At 40.2% G+C, this 23160-nt stretch overlaps 1 protein-coding gene across 2 annotated transcripts in view; it reads left to right on the top strand.

Annotated features, from left to right (window-relative positions):
- Positions 1–13940: 13940 nt before the first annotated feature.
- ZNF37A (zinc finger protein 37A) overlaps positions 13941–23160 on the top strand; it is a 57346-nt gene continuing 48126 nt past the window's right edge. The window contains exons 1-2 of one of the 2 annotated variants that reach the window (XM_082632982.1): positions 13941–14071; positions 15905–15963. In XM_082632982.1, the coding sequence (XP_082489108.1) occupies positions 15949–15963 (15 nt within the window). In that variant the 5' untranslated portion in view covers positions 13941–14071; positions 15905–15948. Of the gene's footprint in view, positions 14168–15904; positions 15964–23160 lie in introns of both variants that reach the window. The other variant, XM_082632981.1, reaches the window with a different exon arrangement.

The raw sequence follows: 23160 nt of genomic DNA, 5'->3' as shown, positions 1-23160 counted from the left end.
GGTCATAAGGGTGGGGCCCTAATCCAACATGATTGGAGTCCTTATAAGAAGAGGAGGAGACCCAGGGATGATCATTGCCCAAAGAAAAGGCCATGCAAGGACACAGTGAGAATGCAGCCATTTGCAAGCCAAGGAGAGAGGCCTCAGGAGAAAACAAATCTACCAACACCTTGACCTTGGACTTCAGCTTCCAAAACTGAGCCAAATAAATTTCAGTTAAGTCACCTAGTCTGTGGTGATATTTTGTTATGGCAGCTGAATGTTTGTGTCCCACCACCCCAATTCATATGTTGAAATCTAATCTCCAGTGTGATGGCATTAGAAGGTGGGGCAGTTGGGAAGTGATTATGTCTGGAGAGTAGAGCCCTCATGAATGGGATCCCCAGCCTTTCCACCATGGGAGGACACAGTGAGAAATTGCTGTCTGTTAACCAGGAAGACAGTTCTCACCAGAATGCAACCATACTTGTGCATTAATCCTGGACTTCTCAGCCTCCAGAACTGTGCAAAATAAATTTCTGTTGTTTATAAGCTATCCAGTCTGTGGTATTTTGTTATAGCAGCCTGAATGACTAAGACAGTAGCCTTAGCAGACTAGTACGTGTGTGTACTAAAGATTGAATCAGTCTTCTGGCAGCTTTTTTAAAAAAAAGATAATCTTTCTAGAGCGATTTCAGGTTCATAGCAAAATTGAGGGGAAGGTACAGAGAGTTCCCATTTCCCACACACGCACAGCCTCCCGTGTTACCAACATCCTGCACCAGAGTGGTGTGTGTGATAATTGATGAGCCTACATTGACACATTGTAAAAGTCCATCATTTACATTGCAGTTCACTCTTGGTATTGTACATCCTATGGTTTGGACAAATGTATTGATGACATTTATCCATCATTATGGTATACTGAGTATTTTCACTGCCCTAGAATTCCTCCGCACTCTGCCTTTTCGTCCTTCCATTTCCACCCCCAACTCCTGATTTTTTTATTGTCTTCATAGTTTTTCATTTTCTGTAAACTCTTTATCCCACTTCAATACTTTAGTTTTTTGCCAAGGTATCATTTAGTATACAAAATATTATACTTAGTCTCTTTATTATTTTATAGTCCCTCACTAGAATATAAACTCCATCAGAACTGGGAGTTTTATCTATTTTACACACTACTATGAATCCAGTGCCTAAAACTGGCACATTGTTAATATTCAATGAGTGGGGGGATTCCCTGGTGGTCCAGTGGTAAAGAATCTGCCTTCCAGTGCAGGGGACACGGGTTCAATCCCTGGTCGGGAAACTGAGATCCCACATGCCGTGGGGCAACTAAGCCTGTGTGCCGCAACTACTGAGCTCGTACGCCTCAACTAGAGAGGTTGCGTGCCACAAACAGCAGACCTCACGCGCTCTGGAACTCACGCACCACAACTACAGAGGCCATGTGCCCTGGAACCTGCTCGCCACAACTAGAGAAAACCTGCGCGTCGCAACGAAGAGCCCACACGCTGAAACCTAAGATCCTGCGTGCCTCAATGAAGATCCCACGTGCTGCAAGTAAGACCCTACGCAGCCAAAAACAAATCTTTAAAAAAAAATGTTGAACGAATGTTTGTATTGGATCATGAATTTAAATGTATTTCTTACTGTAAATTGAGGTTGAAGATACTTGCAAACTTTGGCAATGTCTTACAGAAGTAAACCTAGTCTTATCACACAATTCAGCCATTGCTCTCCTGGGTAATTACTCAACTTATTTGAAAATTTAGTTTCACACAGAAGCCTGCATACGAATATTTATAGCAGGTTTATTTCCAAAATTGGAAGTAACCACGATATGCTTCAGTAGGTGAATGGTTAAGCAAACTGTGGTACATCTATACAATGGAATATTATTCACTGATAAGAAGCGAGGTGTTAAGTCACTAAAAGTCATGGAGGAATCTTAAATGCATATTGCTTAGTGAAAGAAGCCAGTCTCAAAGGGCTGTACAATGTATGATTCATATTATATGACGTTGGAAGAGGCAAAACTATAGAGATAGTAAAAAGATAAGTATTTGCAAGACCTTTAGGGGGACGTTGGGAGGGTTAGATAGATGAAGCACAGAATATTTTTTCCTGATTGGTGAAGCTGTTTATTATTCTGTGTGATACCATAATGATAGATACATGACATTATGCATTTGTCCAAACCCACAGAAGTTTACAGCACAAATAGGGAGCCTTAATGTAGGCAAATTTAAAAATCATTGAGGAGTTCAAAGAATACCAGGAAGTATTGCAGACTATGACAAGAGAATCTATGTAACAACTTCCCTGAAGGCGGTGGGCAGAGCAGGTGCTAAGTAACTTTGGAAATGAGACTGTTAGCCTCAAGACAAAAGAAACTGTACATAAGCACTCTAGGTGATAAAGTTGTTTTCCATGGGTTACAGGTTAGCAATTCTGATTTATACTGGATTGAAACAGTTAAGTGGATGGCAGATAAGGGAGCCAGGTTTATCACTATTGCATTGGAAGGTTACATATCAGCAAGAAGAGGAGGCTAGAATGATCCACAAGATACTCTGGATTAGAGTTGGAAACATCAGTATGAACTCATGTTTAATTTAATATAGATAATTATGGTTATATATGAGAATTATATAAATAGGCTTATATACACGTTAGTATACACAAAATATTACCTTGCTCTGTCATCTGAGAGACTATAAAAACACCAAAACCCTAATAGCAGTATGTACATGCAGTGCCCAGATCTTGGTTCCTAAAACCATATTCCCATAAAAGGAACCAGGGCTTCTTGGAGAAGTTGCTGATTGTAGGAATTGGGCAGGAAATAAATAGAAGAAGCCTGGAGCATCTTATAGTACCAGAATGTAAGGAAGTGCTCAAACAAAAAAAATACCACCTTGATGAGGATATGTCAGAGGACCACAGGAGCCAATCATACTGATACAAATTATTGAATAAATGGGGGAGAACAGAGCTCCTATGTAAAATTCCAAATAATTTATGTAGATTGCCACCAAGGAAGAAGAGCGTAACTCCCCATTCCTGTGGCTGTGCATGGTTACTTCTAAAGTGTACCGTATGGAAAGAAGGACATAAACATGTAACAACCATGGAGAAACTGGACAAAAGTGATCAAGGTCAGTATCAGCAGTGGTAAGTCATGTTGATGGTGTGTACCTCTGGTCTGATGTGATGAAAGTGGCATTTTATGTGCTTTTCCTCCCCAAATCCCACAACCACAGTTTAATCTTAAGAAAAATTTCAAATTTCAGCTAAGAGGCATACTGAAACGTACCTGACCAGTACATCTCAAAACTGTGAAGTTCATACAAAACATGGAAAGTCTGAGAAACTGTCATAGCCAAGAAATGCTTAAGTTGATATGACAACCAAATGTAATGTGATATTCTGGATGGGGTCCTGGAACAGAAGACGACATTAGATGAAAACCAAGGAAATCTGAGTAAAGTGTGGATGTTAATTAATAGTAATTCATCAATATTGGTTCATTAATTGTAACAAATGTGCCATACAGATATAAAATGTTAATAATATTGGGAGCTAGATAGTGTGGGTTATATGGGAACTTGCTGTACTATCTTCTCTTTTCTATAAATCTAAAATTCTAAACTTAAAGTCTATTTATAAAAATGTAATGATAGAATTAGGACATCATTATTTTGCCTCGTCCAGTGAATTAACGGCATCATCAGTTGTTACATCACAAAGAGAGACTACTAGTTAATTATATGCCTCATGGTAAAAGGACACACACTGCATATGGTCTTGCTAAAGTGATCACCCTCAGCATGGTTAGGCCTGTCAATCCAGCAGCCAGTTTGCATGGAGTACAGAGGACAAAGGAACACAGTGACTGCACCATGAATGTGTAAGCAGCAAAATCTGGACTGCACCATGTCAGATGCCCCAGGTTTTTCAAAGCCAAATTGAAAAGAATAGAAAGATACAGAAGAAAATCTGTAGAAGAAATTGAAAGCCATAATCAGTTCTTTTTTTTTTTTTTTGCTTTTTTAAATGGGAAAGACTAAACTATAACTCTAGAGATGCACACTTAGAGGTAACACATGCTGTAAAGAAACGAAAAAAGAATGACTCTAAAATTCAAGATGGTATTACTATGGGGAGAGGTAAACTGGGCAAGGGAAAGATTTTTAGGGTGGCTGGTAAAGTTCTATTTCTTGACCTAGTGGTGATTACTAGGATGTTTGCCTAATAACATTTATGCTGTATATTTGTATGGTTTTCTGTATATGTGTTTTATTTAAGTAGAAAAAGTTGTTTGTTTTTTTGGTTTTTTTTTTGCAGTACGCGGGCCTCACACTGCTGTGGCCTCTCCCATTGCGGAGCACAGGCTCCGGACGCGCAGGCTCAGTGGCCATGGCTCACGGGCCCAGCCGCTCCGCGGCATGTGGGATCTTCCTGGACCGGGGCACGAACCCGTGCCCCCTGCATTGGCAGGCGGACCCTCAACCACTGTGCCACCAGGGAAGACCTAAAAAAAGATTTTTAAAAACCGAATATACAGGATGGATTGGAGTTCAGGTGAGGAAGGGAAACCAGGAAGGAGTCTTTTATAATAGTTTAGATGAGAAGTGATGAATGCCTAGTATGAGGAAATGGTGGTGTGGAAGGGCTCTAAATAAGAGATAAAGGCAAGAGGCATAATGAGTAAGGTTGAGTAGACATTTGGGTGTTTGGTGTGAGATAGAGACAGATCAGGGAGTAGGTATCTTATATCGAGAAGGCTTGAACTTTTATTCTTTTGAAAAGAGCAGGATGTAATAATAGTTTGCACAGGGAACCAAAGGGCAGAGAGTATGTGCTGAGCTTTGTTTTATTCATCTTCCTTCCACACTTTCTTCTTATAAGTCTGATGCTTGAGAGCAAAAAAAGTTTTTTCATTTTCTTCAGTTCTGCCTCCCTCTATTAACTGCAGCCCTTCAGTGTAACTTCACCGTCTCTGCTATCTATAGAACAGAAGCTGAGGAGTCTGAGGTATCTTCATTCCAAGTGGATTTTATAAGATCACATATATGGAATTACATGAGTACATGCACATTTATTTAATTGTTTCTTGGCTGTTACTGTTACTTTCAAATAAAGTGACCCTAACTGATATTGACATGTAATTTAACGATAGAGGTATAATTGCCTATAAACGTAGAAGAAAATTAAGTGACCCCATCCTCTTTTAAAATAGGCATAATTAAATTAAATATGCATAAACTCCAGAGAGATTGATTAATTGATTGATTGATTTTAAGGAACTGGCTCACAAGAATTGAGCTTACCAAAGGCTCCAAACAGCATCCCTATCTGCCACTAACACTTTAAACATGTATAGAAGGGATATCTTGACATGCTCCACACCACTGAACCCCTAGAAATTTCACTAAGGTAAAATTCCCCTGAATTTTTTCAGATTTATTTTTCACCTTTTGACATGCAAATATATTTCTGCTCTCTTTCTCTTGTCCTTCTGGGACTTCCATAATGTATTGCATATATTGGTTTTCATCCATGGATTGTTGTTAAATTGGTGTTTCTAGGGAGAGAGAGGGCTGGAATCTTATTTTTGCCATCTTGCCGATTTTCCATTTATTTAGATCTTTAAAAATCTTTCAGTGAACTTTTCATCTGGCAAGCCTTGTACAGGTCTTTCAGTTTTCTTTGTAGAAATGTTACACTCCTTTTATTAAATTCACTCCTAAGAATTGTTTTCTTTTGATGCTATTGCAAATGAGTTTGTTTTCTTAATTTTGTTTTTGGCTTGCTCATTGCTAGTGTATACAAGGTCAATTGATATATATATATTGATCTTGTGTCCTGTAACTTTGCTGAACTCATTTATTCTAATATTTTTCAGTGGGTTTCTAAGCATTTTCTATATACAAGGTCATGCCATCTGCATATAGCAATAGCATTACCTCTATTTCCCATCTCTATGCCTTTTGTTGCATCTTCTTTCCTAATTGCTGTAAGACCTTCAGTACAATATGAACTAGAAGTGGTGAGAGTGGTATAAGGGCAAATAGAAATGAAAAATAAGAGGAGGATTATTATTCTCTGTTAAAAATAATGGAAGAGACATCCCCCTTCGTTTTTGTAGAGCATTTTCTTTTGTAAACTTGTAAATTCTTTATCCCTTTGAGATGAATATGAACCTTTTAAAAAGCCTCTTGGCAGTTTTGCACCCCTACAGTATCTTTCTCAAGGAGCCTCAGAGCCATCTCTTTGAAGTACTTCCAGGGAGATAGCACTCCTTTTTCCCAGTTTCTGGGGGAGGGTGGGAGCCTAACTTCAATGGGTTCCTTGCTCCAAGTTGCAAAACTGCCTCCTGTCATAAAGATATGAGAAGCTTGTTTTTCCTTTTATAAAGACAACAGATGGTCATCCCAATTACCATATGAATTTTGGGTGAACTATGTGCAATAAATGGTACTGTCAAGTCCTCTTACTTAAGAACTAGTTAGTGTTTATCTTGAGAACATGTATGTAATGAGTTGTACCTGCTTGGCTTTATAAAAAGGTGAGATTTCTCTCTGTCTTTGCAGTCTCTTAGCAGATTGCCTGTAATGCACATCACATTATGGTTTTATGCTTATTCTATAATAAAATTCTTTGTCTTCTACCTTTGTAAGTAGGTTTTCTGTGTTGAGAGAAATTTTTATTTTTAATTATATTTCTCCAACAATTTTGGTAATAATAATGGGATGAGGCTGGCAGTTCCTGATTTGAGCAAATCAACTGAAAGTCTGTGGCCTCACAATAGTCAGTAAAAGACCCTAAGTTATTTTAGCTCTGCTCTTTTGGAATACTGGCTAAACAAACCTCCCTGTTCAAATTCAAGATTTTACTATTGAATGAACATGGGTAATAATGGGCTCTAAAATCTCATCATGATCACCATATGGTTGGAAAATATGGGAAGCCAGGAATGTTGCCTGCAGGTCTCTTTTTTTTAAAGCAGTTAATATCTGTCACATTGGGAATGGGCCTACATGTGAGACTCCAATCCTGCAGTGGCCAGAGGACAATTCTTTTGATTTGCAGAAGTTCTTAGAAGGACTTTATTCCAGTAAATGAGTTGCTGATATTTATGGGATGAATATCATTCTAACTATCATAAGAGGAGTTAAAAATTATTTAGATAGCCAGAAGGAAATATTGAAAAAACAGAAGAGAAAAATATGAGAATTAAATACATTTTCTCTTTCACAGAACCCTACTCCTCCTCACTCTGCTTGTCCCTCCTCCTGCTTTCCCTGAATGTCTTTACCCCTCCATGCCTCAAACTGACTCAGGGGAAGTGAGGTGATGATCTTTCAAATGGGTGGTTCCCTTCAGGGCACACCTTCTTTTTTTTTTTTTGCAGTTCGCGGATCTCTCACTGTTGTGGCCTCTCCCGTTGCAAAGCACAGGCTCCGGACGCGCAGGCTCGGCGGCCATGGCTCACGGGCCCAGCCGCTCCGCGGCATGTGGGATCTTCCTGGACCGGGGCACAAACCCATGTCCCCTGCATCGGCAGGCGGACTCTCAACCACTGTGCCACCAGGGAAGCCCAGGGCACAACTTCTTTAGCTGGTAATAAGTTACCTGCTTGGTTTGAGGACACAGAGTTATGTACTTTGTGGCCTAGACTGGGTCCATTTCATGTCTTAGACCAGATGACCCCTTAAGTAGTCCCTTATTATCCACACATAGCTAGGAAGGCACAAATGATAAAGGGAGAATCATGGAAAGATTAAGAGCTTGGATAATGAGTGCGTAGGAAGGCAGCATATGGAGACTAGCTGTACTAGTCACTTGGAAAAAGGCAAACAAGGTGTTCAACTAATTAATGTAAACACAGGAAGGGAAACCAAAGTGCCCACATGATTCATATTTTTCTTGTCTCAACATGAAGGAAACCAGCCCATCCTATTTGGATCACCAGCACAGCTGATGCCGTTGAGAAGCCACCCAGGACTCCTGGGTAATTCAAGTGCCTTTCTTACCAGCTGATGTTACTCACTTAAAGGCTTATTTTCCCCATGCCCAGAACTTTGCATACACCGCAGTGTCTTTTCAATTTACAGCCCAGACATGGGAATGTATACTGATTATTGCATAGAATTCAGCAACCAGCAGCTGCATGGAATCCTGTAATTAGCAGATTTTGCTCCTTTGATAGAGCAGTCACATTAGGGTCTGGAAGATCACTACATAAAGGGGTGTGGTGGCCAGGGGAAGCTGACTATCTGCCACGCCACCCCTCATAACTGTGGAGTAACTAAGGAAGTTACGAACTCTTTGAGAAGGGTTGCTAACAGCTGTACTTGAAGCCTTTCCACTGAAGTTGAACTGGGAGATGTTGCAACAGTGTACCCAGAAGACATGTGAGTCCCCCACTGATTTCCATCAGTGGTTTGTTGAGGCTTTGTCAAAATTCCCTGATGTGAACCTGGGGTCAGGTCAAAATATGCTCTGGTTTTAGCAACCTTTGTTTTGACTCTCTAGCCAACTGTTCAAATCCAAATTAAGGAAAAGTGGGAGGATGGCAAGGACAGACTGTTAGTCAAATCTGAGCAGCAGCTACCCATTTTGGGGATAATCTAGAGAAAGTGAAAAAAAAGAAATTAAAGACTTCTGTGTTGGCTGCTCAGAACTCCTTGCTAAAGGGAATGCTCCCTACTCTAGTCAGCCTGTGATGGGATCAGCGAGAGGGGACTGTAGAGAGAGACTCCGGAGGAGGCAGGGGTTGCAGGGACAAGAGAATCAGCAGGACCTAGAACAAAACCTTCAGCCAGGAAATACTTGGCAAATGGCTCAACATTGGCAGATTGTGAGAATCTCAGAGGTGGGAACTGGTGAACCGCATGTGTCAGTAACTTTCCCTCAGGCTAATCTCTGCCTGTTCTAATAAAGCCTGGTGCTACTTATTCTGCAATTTCCTCAGAAATTTCTCATTTTCCATCTGGCAGCAGATCGATACAGATGGTTGGTATTTTGCATCAGTCTCCTATTTGTTCCTTTTCCTCCACAGTTCCCATGCAGATAGGTCCTCTAACTTGGGAATGCATGTTCTTACTTTCTCCTGATTCTTCTATAAACCTACTGGGGAGAGACCTGTTGTGCAACTAAAAGGCTATCATACTCTGTACTCTGGATGGAGTAGCTGTGGAGCTCCTTGGGGAAAAGACACCTGATTTGGTCATGATGTGCCCTTTGAAAGAAAAGGGGTATGGCAGAGAGTGGCAGTTTCACACCATGCTGGGCAAGCACACCAAGTGAAATAAATCAGTGCATCATGTTGGGCCTAGGAAATGATTTTTCTTTCCTTCTACCTATGTGGAGAGGTTTTCTGAATTGGAAGATTTTGTTTTGTCTTGTTCCTGATCTTTGTCTTGATTTTGTCTTTGTCTTGTTCCTGATCTTAGGAGGAAAGCGTTCAGTCTTCCATAATCAAATATGATGTTAGTTGTGGGTTTTTAACAAATGGCCTTTATTAGGTTGAGGCAATTCCATTCTATTCCTAGTTCTGTCTTGTATCATGAAAGGGTGCTGGATTTTGTTGAATGCTTTCTTGCATCTATTGAGATAATCATATATTATTAAATGAGATAACAATATGAGTTTTTTCTGTTAGTATGATGTATTAATGTAATAGTCATTTTTGATATTCTGTAATTGATGGTTTAGCATCTTGAAATCATGGGCCAAGTTAATGGCTAAAGATGTTGGCATACATACCATCCCTGTGTTTCCACAGGTGCATAAAAACCCCACCATCTGTGTTTTGCTTCCTGCCCAATAGGGCACTTCCCCACCTAACATAGTATAGTTAGGTTACTATAGTTTATCACCACCACTGTAGTAAGAAAGGCTTTCATTCATGATTTCTCTTCATGTCTTCTGTCTCTTGACTGATGTTTCCCCATGTGGCCCTGCATGGTGTGGTGTCTCCCCTCCTCTTGAACATTGTAAGTAATGAAGTCTTCTTTTAAAGGCAATTGTCTCCATGTCTATCATTTTATCATGCCTGATTAAAACAAATCCCAGGTACATCTTAAAACAATTGGTGCAGTGAGCAGGGTGGTTCAGTGACAGATGAGGATGACATGTCTCCAGACGGCTTTTGGCTTACTAACTGGATCCAACTGACAGCAAATAATGCTTGGGAAGGCTCTGCTGGCTGTTGACATACTTGTGCTTTAGCAGCCACCGCGTAGTGTTGTATCTGTTGGGTTTTTCTGGTTATCCAGTCCAATTGTGTCAGAGCTCAGAAAGCTGAGCCCACCCTGAGCTTAGGGTGCTGTAGTCTGAGCAAAGAGGTCCCCACTTGGTCCCTATGTGTTGTGATGCACCTAGTCTGGATGCAGTCTCCAGGGGTGCTTAGGGTAATTGGCTATCATACTGAGCAAAGGTTCCCTAAAGGGATGGGAACAGTTACCCTCCCACCCTCACCTGGCGAGCTTGATCTGTAGGTAGGGGCTGCTCCAATATTCTCCCTTATTTTCCTTGTATGCAAAAGACATACTAGCCTGTCTCATTAGGTAGCAGGATGCTACCTGGCTAGGCATCCTTAAATTGGAAGGACCTAGTGACGATCAGTTTGAGGGCACCCACCCTACAGAGACCACGGCTCCCACAAATGTTATGTTATTGCAAAATCCTCTGCTGTTCTCCACCGTGCTGTTGTCACAGTTTGATCCCAGACCCAGTGATATAAGATATGAGAGCCCATCCCTGGAGACCAATGGCCCAGTGTTTAATGAAAAAGGGGAAAGGAATATCTGTTTCGAACTCCCCCCGCAAACTAAGGATGTGGTCCAATTAATAAAAACTTATAAAATACTAATCAATTATATCTCCTAAATGCTGCTGATTATCAGTACACAAAAGGTCTTATACTCTTAACAAAAAATTTTAAAGCTAAGGCTGATGCCACTCTTGCAAATTCACAATGCTTTCAATGGTTCAACCTGTTTGTTGTTAGTTGTGAGTTCAGACGTGTGAATGACAGACACATTAACGTGTCATAGGATTATCAAGTTCAATCATTTCAATTTTTGCAGTGGTTGGTATTACCTGTTTTTATTTGTGTACATTTGAATCCTAAAACGCCAAAATGCAAGTGTAAACTTTACGATGAATTTTCTGAAAAGTGGAAATTTATTAAGCAAGGAAAAATTCCCTTTGAAGATTTTTTACAGTATGTAAAAATGGTAGTGGGAATTCCCTGGTGGTCCAGTGGTTAGGACTCCGTGCTTTCACTGCCAAGGGTATGGGTTCAGTCCTTGGTTGGGGAACTAAGATCCCACAAGCTGCACAGTGTGGCCAAAGGCATAAAAAAAAAAAAATGTAGTGAGTCAGATATAAACCGGCATATACTAACAGCTAAGCATAAGAGATGTATAATTTCTTCAGCTAGTACTATAGAAAGAGATAAAATAAATTTTTTGATTAATAGGAATTCAGATTGAGATATAGTAATTGCAGCGGAAGCTGTAAATACCCTCCACGCCATACATCATCACCAGTCTTTCAGCTCAAATGACTGAATGTAGTGCTGCCGGAGTATTTTCTAATTCCAGAGTTGCAATCAAAATTTCAAGTACCAGGGCTTCCCTGGTGGCGCAGTGGTTAAGAATCCGCCTGTCAATGCAGGGGACATGAGTTTGAGCCCTGGTCGGGGAAGATCCCACATGCTGCAGAGCAACTAAGCCCATGTGCCACAACTACTGAACCTGTGCTCCAGAGCCCAGGAGCCACAACTCCTGAAGCCCAGGCGCCTACAGCCCGTGCTCCACAACAAGAGAAGTCACCGCAATGAGAAGCCGGCGCACTGCAACGAAGAGCAGCCCCTGCTCACCGCAACTAGAGAAAGCCCACGCACAGCAACAAAGACCCACTGCAACTAGAGAAAGCCCACGCACAGCAACGAAGACCCAACGCAGCCAAAAATTAAAAACCTTTTTAAAAAAAATTGCAAGTGCCAGGATAAAGTCCACTGCAACAACAACAAAAATAATAGCTTCAGTTATGATTACAGAGATTATCAGTGTTCTAAATGCTTTATCTTTTTTCTTTTTTTTTTCTTAGCATCATCACTGTGGATGCAAGCAATTACAGTGCAGAAAATACATATTTTCCCCTTGCTTCTACATTGCTTTTGGTTGAGGTAATAAAAATACAAATTTTGGTGGATATTTGCATAAAGGTGCAGACATGTTTATTCCAAGGTTAAACAAAGCATGAATGATTCTGTGGAAGATGTTGACTCTGCTGCCCATATTCTGCACAATGCTTGCTGTTCAAATAGCTTCTGATCTTTCTATTGATGTTGAAGTAATTGTCATGAAGTTGTTCTCTTACTTCAGCACTTATACGATTTGAATTGAGTGATTAAAGGATTTTTGTGATTTTTTATTGGCATTCAGTATTTTTCATTTCTCTTGCATTCAGAAACTCATTGACTCTCTTTAACAAACACAGCTGTAAGAGTTCTCAGTTTATTTAAAGCACTGAAATAATATTTTAATTCTCAAGAAAAGGCTCCCAATTCTTGTTTAACCTTTAAATATTCCATTGAATGAAGCTAATTTGCTTATTTCTTGTACATAGATTTCAATATCTTTTTTGCAATAGGATTATGGAAATTGAAAGAAGAGCAAAAAGTGTTAGTGAAATATTCCACTGTTCAATGAAACTTAGTGAAATCTTCATGTCAGACTGTTCTTAAAAGGGAAAACATTACTTATGGAATAATCGGAATAGGAAAATAAATTTTGACTTGTGGATAATCATTATTGTACTTGCCATGACTGTATTTTGAAATGAGTTTCATCTCTGGAAGAATTTGATTCTTTTACATGGATGTTACTAACTGCTCTTATAGCATGAGGACAAGTGGAATTGTCATGTGTAGTGTTAAGAAGGAAAGGAAAAAATTGACAAAAAGTTTTCTTTTATCAGTGGACAGCATGTTAAAAACTTGTTAATCAAGAGATCCATCGTAATCCTGAAGAATGGAACAGGCAAGTTCTGCCATGAATAATGGTATTATGTGTTTCAACAAATCAAATCTGAAGAGCAATTCCTAGAGTTGTTAACTTTATGCCATTATATCTGCTCAGAACGCTAAAGTTGAATGTCTTTTCTCATTAATGAATGTCCAGTGGACAAAGAACGAAGTAAGTGAGATGTGACTACTGTAGAAGATATGTTATAATGAAAATGGAGCAATGTAACAGTCTCTGGAAGAAATTCTATAACTCAATTCTGCAAGGAACTGTTAAGGAGAGCCAATATATCAGGAAGATAGTTAATGAAAGATATGTAATTTAGATACTTAAAATTTATTTCAGATGAACAACGAATAAAAGTATGTCTCATGGCTTGTATTTGCTAAATCTGGCAATTTTACCCAATGTGCCCAAAGTCACAGACCCTTCTCTTTTTTTAATTGAAGGAAGTATACTTGATTTAGTGTTGTATTAGTTTCAGGTGCACAGCAAAGTGATTCAGTTATATATGTGTGTGTTTATATATATATAGAACTTCAGTTATATATAATCTATATACATACACATAAAAATACTCTCAGATTCTTTTCCATTATGGGTTATTACAAGAAACTGAATATTATTCCCCTGTGCTATACAGTAGGTCCTTGTTTATTTTACATATAGTAATCCCAAACTCCTAACTTATCCCTCCCCGCTTCCCCTTTAGTAACCATAAGTTTATTTCCATCGCAGAGCCTTTTCTAATTGAGGTGGCTCTAAGGCTTTCAGGAAATGTACCGTGCGCAGCTTTCTGGCACAGGACGGGGCTTTCACTATGGGCCTTCTGCGCATGTGCACTGCCTCCCCCCTCCCCCCGGATGCCGGGCGTGTTCCCGTTCCGCGGCCGCTGTCTCGCGAGGAGAAGGTTGCGGAGCCTCCGGCGGCTGTGGGCCCGGCAGCTGGCGAGCAGGACGCTGCTGCGGAGAACCGGGGGAACATGAAGCTCCAGGCCAGAGGGGGGTGAAAGAGGAAACGGCTTTGTGTCCAGATTCGGTGTAAGTCTGGCCCCGTTTTTATGCACCTGATAAGAACCTGCACGTCCCAGCGCTTAATTTTCTCATCTCCAAGGTGCCCTGTCGTTTGAGGCCTCGGTAAGACCGCGCGGAAACTAGTCTTTGGCTGTCAGTAGACGCGCGCGTTTCTTCTCAGCAGAGACCCTTGTTCTTTTCCACTCAGGGTGTCGCTGAATCCTCCTCTCCTAACCACCTGTGGTCAGCGTCGCGTCCCCTTTCTAACAGTGAGGCTCCAAGACGGGGTAGGAATTCAAAGTGGCGAGGGGAGCAGGGGCAGGAGCAAGGATAGACCCCATGCCTCGTTCTCTGCCCAGCAGAAAATCTGAGCATGAGTCGGTCGCAGCAGTAAGCAGCTTGAGTACCCTAACCCCTCAAGGAAATAGTTTTGAAGTGAATGCAGCATTGGTTTGGGGGGGGGGGATTTCTTATTTCTAAAGAACCTGTGAACATAAATGGAGGCGTCCAGGCCCCTCTGACCCCCTCCAGCTTTGCCTGTGCCCTCAGTAGCACCAGTTTGCTTTTACAGGAGGTCCTGCTTAAGATCCAGGAGCTTTCGATCTTGGATGAATATTCTAACTGGCTTAGGTTCCACCTTTCTTGCAACAAAGCGGCTTTTGTGAGGTAGCAAGGGGGATTCCCGGGAGCGGGAATTGTCCCGGTAGGACAATCAGTTCGCCTGAGACCTCAGGAGAGATACAGAGCCCAGGTGCAAAGATGCTTGTTGCTCAGCCGGAAGCAATTTGGGTCCTCCTGCCGGAACCACTGTCATATGCAGACTGTCACAGACTGGGTGATGGTGGAAACTTTGGGCCAACTCTCCAGAGAGATGTAAGCTGTGGTTGGGATAGGAGGACAAGACAAAAGGAACAGAAGATACTGCTTCTTGGGGAGTTGTGAAGGCATCGTGTGGAGGGAAGAGCTAACCAGCCACAGGGGAGGGAATTACCTTCTTCCTCCCTTCACTCTTAACTTCACTCTTTCTGAGCTCTGAGCTGTTCCCACACTCGGCACAACTAGAGATATACTGATGCCCCCTGTATCCCGATCTTACAGAAGCACAGATGGTACTGCAAGACAGGTCGTTAAGACTTGGACTTAAGACAGGTCTATTTCTGCTTTACTTAAAAGATGGAGTTGGGTTGGGGTGGGCAAGAAGTGGGTCAAAAATGTTAAGTGGTTACAATTCTACATTTTGTTATGGCAGAATCAAGAGGAGACATGGAGTCTCTTGATGTTCTAGGCAGGTCTTTTCTGCATTAACAACAGATAAGTCAAAACCAGTTTTGTTTGGTTTGGTTGTTTTTTAATTAAAAAATACTTTTGAGACCTGAAACCAATTTAAGAGTAAACCCTTTTTTTCCTTCCAAAAAAGACCAGCCCTTTTTTCCTTCCAAAAATACCCCATCCTTTTTTTCAGAACCTTGTTGAGATTCTCTGGTTTGTAATGAACATTACAAATTTTTGTGCTGAATATTTTTGCTCAGCATCAGTTTTAATGAAAGCATTGTGTTCTATTCCTTGGCTTTTCCTAATTGACTTAATTAGTTTAATGTGTTGTTTATGTTTTTTTCTGTGTTAGAGCATACATTGTTAACAAATCAGCAGAAAACAAATGTTTTTACATTTGAAAACTGGCTTGTCCAAACATTACATAGTCATCCCAGAGTCATGCATGGATACCCGAGTGCTTCCCTCCCTCACTGTTATCCTTTCTGCTCCTTCTCAAAGTGTCTCCCATTCTGAGGTGTTTTGCCAGCTGCTATGCGGAGCTTTCTAGGCAGGTGATGTCACTCATGAGCTTTCCTTCTTTTTCAGGTGTACCCCCTCAGTTCTCTACATCCTTGCAGGAACGGCAGAAAATGATCACATCCCAGGTGAGTCTATTTTATGCACAGTTTTGCTTAACACTGATTATTTGAGGTTTATAAAATATCTGTGCATTCATATGAAATAGTAGAAATAAATATGTTAACATCAGGAAAAATGTAGAACAGAAGTCAGCAAATTGCAGTCCATGGCCCAAATGTAGCATGCTGCCTGTTTTTTTATGGCCCACAAACTAAGAATTTTTAGATGATTGAGAAACAAATCAAGAGTAATAGTCTGTGATGTGAAAATTGTATGAAATTCAAATCTCAGTGTCTGTAAAGTTTTTTTGTTTTTTTTTTTTTTGTTTTGGTTTTGCAGTACATGGGCCTCTCACTGTTGTGGCCTCTCCCATTGCGAAGCACAGGCTCCTGACGTGCAGGCTCAGCGGCCATGGCTCATGGGCCCAGCCGCTCCACGGCATGTGGGATCTTCCCGGACCGGGGCACGAACCCGTGTCCCCTGCATCGGCAGGCAGACTCTCAACCACTGCGCCACCAGGGGAGCCCTGTAAAGTTTTATTGGACACAGCCATGCTCATTCATTTATGCTGCCGTCAAATTACAAGGGCAGAGTTGAGTGGTTGTGACAGAGACTGTGGCTCACAGGCCTAAAATGTTTACTATGTGGACATTTACTGAAAAGGTTTGCTGACTTCTGATATAGAACAGCAGATCAACAGTAGGACAAAGGTGCCGTGTAGGTAAATGCAGATCCTGTGATCTTACTGAGTTGTGAAACTGGGCTATAAAAAAGTTTTTTGATAGACTTCATTAGGTGACATTGTGAACCTTTTTTTTCTTAATTTTTGGCTGCGTTGAGTCATCATTGCTGCACGCGGGCTTTTTCTATTTGCAGCAAGTGGGGGCTACTCTTTGTTGTGGCACGCAGGCTCAGTAGTTGTGGCACACGGGCTTAGTTGCTCCGCAGCATGTGGGATCTTTGCGGACCAGGGCTCAAACCCGTGTCCCCTGCATTGGCAGGCAGATTCTTAACCACTACGCCACCAGGGATGTCCAGTGACATTGTTAACCTTCTAGTGAGTGTCTTGCAGTTGTGTAAAAAAGTGGTAGGAATAAAATGAATGACTTTTGTCTAATCCAGGGGAAAAGTTGAGATGTCAAAAGAAAATATGTGATAAATAATTCAAGTGAATTAGAGCAGCATTAGGACTCATGGTTGTTCAAAGAAGGGACAAGTCTGGGTAGACCAGGGCGACCTAGGTTGGTTAGTAGGATGAGGCAGGCTATATGACAGTACTGAGGACTGGGCAGAATATAAATCTTTGTAGAATATGGCAAGGGATTCCTCTATTTTAATTGTGGCAAAATACATATAACATGAAATTCACATTTCAACCACGTAAAAATGTAGAAATTAGTGGCATTTTGTACATTCATGATGTTATGCAACCATAAACACCACCTACTTCCAGAATATATTCATCACACTAAAAGGAAAACCCATACCCTTAATAAGCAGTACTATATAGCTTAATAAACAGCTACTCCCCATTCCCCTCAGCCCCTAGCAACTGCTAATCTGTTTTCTGTTTATGAATTTGCCTTTTCTGGATAGCTCATATAAATGGAATCATGAAGCCTTTTGTGGGTGGCTTCTTTCACTGATCATGTTTTCAAGACCCATCCATGTTGTAGCTTGTATTACTACTTCATCCCTTTTATGATTGAATAAATATTCCATTGTATGTATATACTACCTTTTGTTTATCCATCATTTGATGGGCATTTGGGGGTGACTCCATGTTTGGTTATTGAGAATAGTGCTGCTGTGAGCATTCATGTACAAGTTTTTGTTTGAAGACCTATTTTCAGTTCTTTCCTGGGAGTGAAATTGATGGATCATGTGATAATTCTGTGTTTAACTTATTTTGAAACTGCTAAACTGTGTTCTGCAGCAAGTCCCTCGCAAGGCTTTATGAATTTTGTTAGCTTTCCTATTTCCGCAAAAAAGGCTGTTGAGATTTTATAATTTTTTAAACTAATTAATTACTTGTTTTATTTTTTTGGCTGAGTTGGGTCTTCATTGCTGCACGCGGGCTTTCTCTAGTTGTGGCAAGTGGGGGCTATTCTTTGTTGTGGTGCGCAGGCTTCTCATTGCGGTGGCTTCTCTTTGTTGCAGAGCACAGGCTCTAGGCGCGCGGGCTTCAGTAGTTGTGGTGCACGGGCTCAGTAGTTGTGGTGCACAAGCTTAGTTGCTCCACAGCATGTGGGATCTTCCCAAACCAGGGCTCAAACCCGTGTCCCCTGCATTGACAGGCAGGTTCCTAACCACTGCGCCACCAGGAAGGTCCAAGATGAGATTTTGATAAGGATTGCATTGAATCTGTAGACCACTTTGGGGAATCTTGCCACTTTAAGAATATTAAGTATTAGAATCCATGAACATGAGATGTTTTTCCATTAATTTAGGTTTTTAATTACTTTCAGCAATGTTTTGTAGTTATCAGAGTACACATCTTACATATGCTTGCTTAAATTTATTCTTAAGTATTTTGTTCTTTCAATTTTTGTTTAAATTACTTTTAACATCTTTATTGGAGTATAATTGCTTTACAATGGTGTGTTAGTTTCTGCTTTATAACAAAGTGAATGAGTTATACATATACATATGTTCCCATATCTCTTCCCTCTTGGTCTCCCTCCCTCCCACTCTCCCTATCCCACCCCTCTAGGTGGTCACAAAGCACCGAGTTGATCTCCCTGTGCTATGCGGCTGCTTCCCACTAGCTATCTATTTTATGTTTGGTAGTGCATATATATCCATGCCACTCTCTCACTTTGTCCCAGCTTACCCTTCCCCCTCCCCATATCCTCAAGTCCATTCTCTAATAGGTCCCTGTCTTTATTCCCGTCTTGCCCCTAGGTTCTTCATGACCATTTTTTTTTCTTAGATTCCATATATATGTGTTAGCATATGGTATTTGTTTTTCTCTTTCTGACTTACTTCACTCTGTATGACAGGCTCTAGGTCCATCCACCTCACTACAAATAACTCAATTTTGTTTCTTTTTGTGGCAGAGTAATATTCCATTGTATATATGTGCCACATCTTCTTTATCCATTCATCTGTCCATGGACAATTAGGTTGCTTCCATGTCCTGGATATAGTACATAGAGCTGCAGTGAACATTGTGGTATATGACTGTTTTTGAATTATGGTTTTCTCAGGGTATATTCCCAGTAGTGGGATTGCTGGGTCATATGGTAGTTCTATTTGTAGTTTTTTAAGGAACCTCCATACTGTTCTCCATGGTGGTTGTATCAATTTACATTCCCACCAGCAGTGCAAGAGTGTTCCCTTTTCTCCACACCCTCTCCAGCATTTATTGTTTGTAGATTTTTTGATGATGGCCCTTTGACCGCTGTGAGATGATATCTCATTGTAGTTTTGATTTGCATTTCTCTAATGATTAATGATGTTGAGCATTCTTTCATGTGTTTGTTGGCAATCTGTATATCTTCTTTGGAGAAATGTCTATTTAGGTCGTCTGCCCATTTTTGGGTTGGGGTGTTTGTTTTTTTGATATTGAGCTGCATGAGCTGCTTCTAAATTTTGGAGATTAATCCTTTGTCAGTTGCTTCATTTGCAAATATTTTCTCCCATTCTGAGGGTTGTCTTTTGGTCTTGTTTATGGTTTCCTTTGCTGTGCAAAAGCTTTGAAATTTCATTAGGTCCCATTTGTCTACTTTTGTTTTTATTTCCATTTCTCTAGGAGGTGGGTCAAAAAGGATCTTGCTGTGATTTATGTCATAGAGTGTTCTGCCTATGTTTTCCTCTAAGAGTTTGATAGTGTCTGGCCTTACATTTAGGTCTTTAATCCATTTTGAGTTTATTTTTGTGTATGGTGTTACGGAGTGTTCTAATTTCATACTTTTACATGTACCTGTCCAGTTTTCCCAGCACCACTTATTGAAGAGGCTGTCTTTTCTCCACTGTATATTCTTGCCTCCTTTATCAAAGATAAGGTGACCATATGTGTGTGGGTTTATCTCTGGGCTTTCTATCCTATTCCATTAATCTATATTTCTGATTTTGTGCTAGTACCATACTGTCTTGATGACTGTAGCTTTGTAGTATAGTCTGAAGTCAGGGAGCCTGATTCCCCCAGCTCCGTTTTTCTTTTCAAGATTGCTTTGGCTATTCGGAGTCTTTTGTGTTTCCATACAAATTGTACAATTTTTTGTTCTAGTTTTGTGAAAAATGCCCATGGTAGTTTGATAGGGATTGCATTGAATCTGTAGATTGCTTTGGGTAGTAGAGTCATTTTCACAATGTTGATTCTTCCAATCCAAGAACATGGTATATCTCTCCATCTATTTGTATCATCTTTAATTTCTTTCATCAGTGTCTTTTAATTTTCTGCATACGGGTCTTTTGTCTCTTTATGTAGGTTTATTCCTAGATATTTTATTCTTTTTGTTGCAATGGTAAATGGGAGTGTTTTCTTAATTTCACTTTAAGATTTTTCACTGTTAGTGTATAGGAATGCTAGAGATTTCTGTGCATTAATTTTGTATCCTGCTACTTTACCAAATTCATTGATTAGCTCTAGTAGTTTTCTGGTAGCATCTTTAGGATTCTCTATGTATAGTATCATGTCATCTGCAAACAGTGACAGCTTTACATCTTCTTTTCCAATTTGGATTCCTTTTATTTCTTTTTCTTCTCTGAATGCTGTGGCTAAGCTTCCAAAACTATGTTGAATAATAGTGGTGAGAGTGGGCTGCCTTGTCTTGTTCCTGATCTTAGTGGAAATGGTTTCAGTTTTTCACCATTGAGGATGATGTTGGCTGTGTGTTTGTCATATATGGCCTTTATTATGTTGAGGAAAGTTCCCTCTATGCCTACTTTCTGGAGGGTTTTTATCATAAATGGGTGTTGAATTTTGTCAAAAGCTTTCTCTGCATCTATTGAGATGATTGTATGGTTTTTCTCCTTCAATTTGTAAATATGGTGTATCACATTGATTGATGTGTATATATTGAAGAATCCTTGCATTCCTGGGATAAACCCCACTTGATCCTGGTGTATGATCCTTTTAATGTCCTGTTGGATTCTGTTTGCTAGTATGTTGTTGAGGATTTTTGCATCTATGTACATCAGTGATATTGGCCTGTAGTTTTCTTTCTTTGTGACATCTTTGTCTGGTTTTGGTATCAGGGTGATGGTGCCCTTGTAGAATGAGTTTGGAAGTGATCCTCCCTCTGCTATATTTTGGAAGAGTTTGAGAAGGATAGTTGTGAGCTCTTCTCTAATTGTTTGATGGAATTCGCCTGTGAAGGCATCTGGTCCTGGGCTTTTATTGGAAGTTTTTAATCACAGTTTCAATTGCAGTGCTTGTAATTGTCTGTTCATCTTTTCTATTTCTTCCTGGTTCAGTCTCGGAAGGTTGTACATTTCTAAGAATTTGTCCATCTCTTCCAGGTTGTCCATTTTATTGGCATAGAGTTGCCTGTAGTACTCTCTCATGATCCTTTGTATTTCTGTGGTGTCAGTTGTAACTTCTCCTTTTTCATTTCTAATTCTATTGATTTGAGTCTTTTCCCTTTTTTTTCTTGATGAGTCTGGCTAATTGTTTATCAATTTTGTTTATCTTCTCAAAGAAACAGCTTTTAATTTTATTTATCTTTGCTATAGTTTCCTTCATTTCTTTTTCATTTATTTCTGATCTGATCTTTATGATTTCTTTCCTTCTGCTAACTTTGGGGGTTTTTTGTTCTTCTTTCTCTAATTGCTTTAGGTGTAAGTTTAGGTTGTTTATTTGAGATGTTTCTTGTTTCTTAAGGTAGGATTGTATTGCTATAAACTTCCCTCTTAGAACTGCTTTTGCTACATTCCATAGGTTTTGGGTCGTCATGTTTTCATTGTCATTTGTTTCTAGGTATTTTTTGATTTCCTCTTTGATTTCATTAGTGATCTGTTGGTTATTAAGGTGTGTATTATTTAGCATCCATGTGTTTGTATTTTTTACAGATTTTTTCCTGTAATAGATAGCTAGTCTCATAGTGTTGTGGTTTGAATAGATACTTGATATGATTTCAAATTTCTTAAATTTACCAAGGCTTGATTTGTGACCCAAGATATGATCTATTCTGGAGAACATTCCATGAGCACTTGCGAGGAATGTGTATTCTGTTGTTTTTGGATGGAATGTCCTATAAATATGAATTAAGTCCATCTTGTTTAATGTATCATTTCAAGCTTGTGTTTCCTTATTTATTTTCATTTTGGATGATCTGTCCATTGGTGAAAGTGGGGTGTTAAAGTCCCCTACTATGATTGTCTTACTGTCGATTTCCCCTTTTATGGCTGTTAGTATTTGCCTTATGTATTGAGGTGCTCCTATGTTGGGTGCATAAGTATATGCAGTTGCTATATCTTCTTCTAGTATCGATCCCTTGATCATTATGTAGTGTCCTTCTTTGTCTCTTGTAATAGTCTGTATTTTAAAGTCTGTTTTGTTTGATATGAGAATTGCTACTCCAGCTTTCTTTTCATTTCCATTTTCATGGAATATTTTTCTCCATCCCCTCACTTTCAGTCTGTGTATGTCCCTAGGTCTGAAGTGGGTCTCTTGTAGACAGCATATGTACGGGTCTTGTTTTTGTATCCATTCAGCCAGTCTATATCTTTTGGTTGGAGCATTTAATCCATTTACATTTAAGGTAATTATCAATATGTATGTTCCTATTACCATTTTCTTAATTGTTTTGGGTTTGTTATTGTAGGTCTTTTCCTTCTCTTGTGTTTCCTGCCTAGAGAAGTTCCTTTACATTTGTTGTACAGCTGGTTCGGTGGTGCTGAATTGTCTTAGCTTTTGCTCGTCTCTAATGGTTTTAATTTCTCCATCAAATCTGAATGAGATCCTTGCTGGGTAGAGTAATCTTGGTTGTAGGCTTTTCTCCTTCATCACTTTAAATATGTCCTGCCAGTCCCATCTGGCTTGCAGAGTTTCTGCTGCAAGATCAGCTGTTAACCTTATGGGGATTCCCTTGTGTGTTATTTGTTTTTCCCTTGCTGCTTTTTTTTCTTTTTTTGCGGTACGTGGGCCTCTCACTGTTGTGGCCTCTCCCGTTGCGGAGCACAGGCTCCGATGCGCAGGTTCAGAGGCCATGGCTCATGGGCCCAGCTGTTCTGTGGCATGTGGGATCTTCCCAGACCGGGGCATGAACCCGTGTCCC

Source organism: Mesoplodon mirus (assembly GCF_964341445.2).
Source record: "Mesoplodon mirus genome assembly, chromosome: 2".
Lineage (NCBI taxonomy): Eukaryota > Metazoa > Chordata > Mammalia > Artiodactyla > Ziphiidae > Mesoplodon > Mesoplodon mirus.
This window is presented reverse-complemented; position numbering and strand designations above follow the sequence as displayed.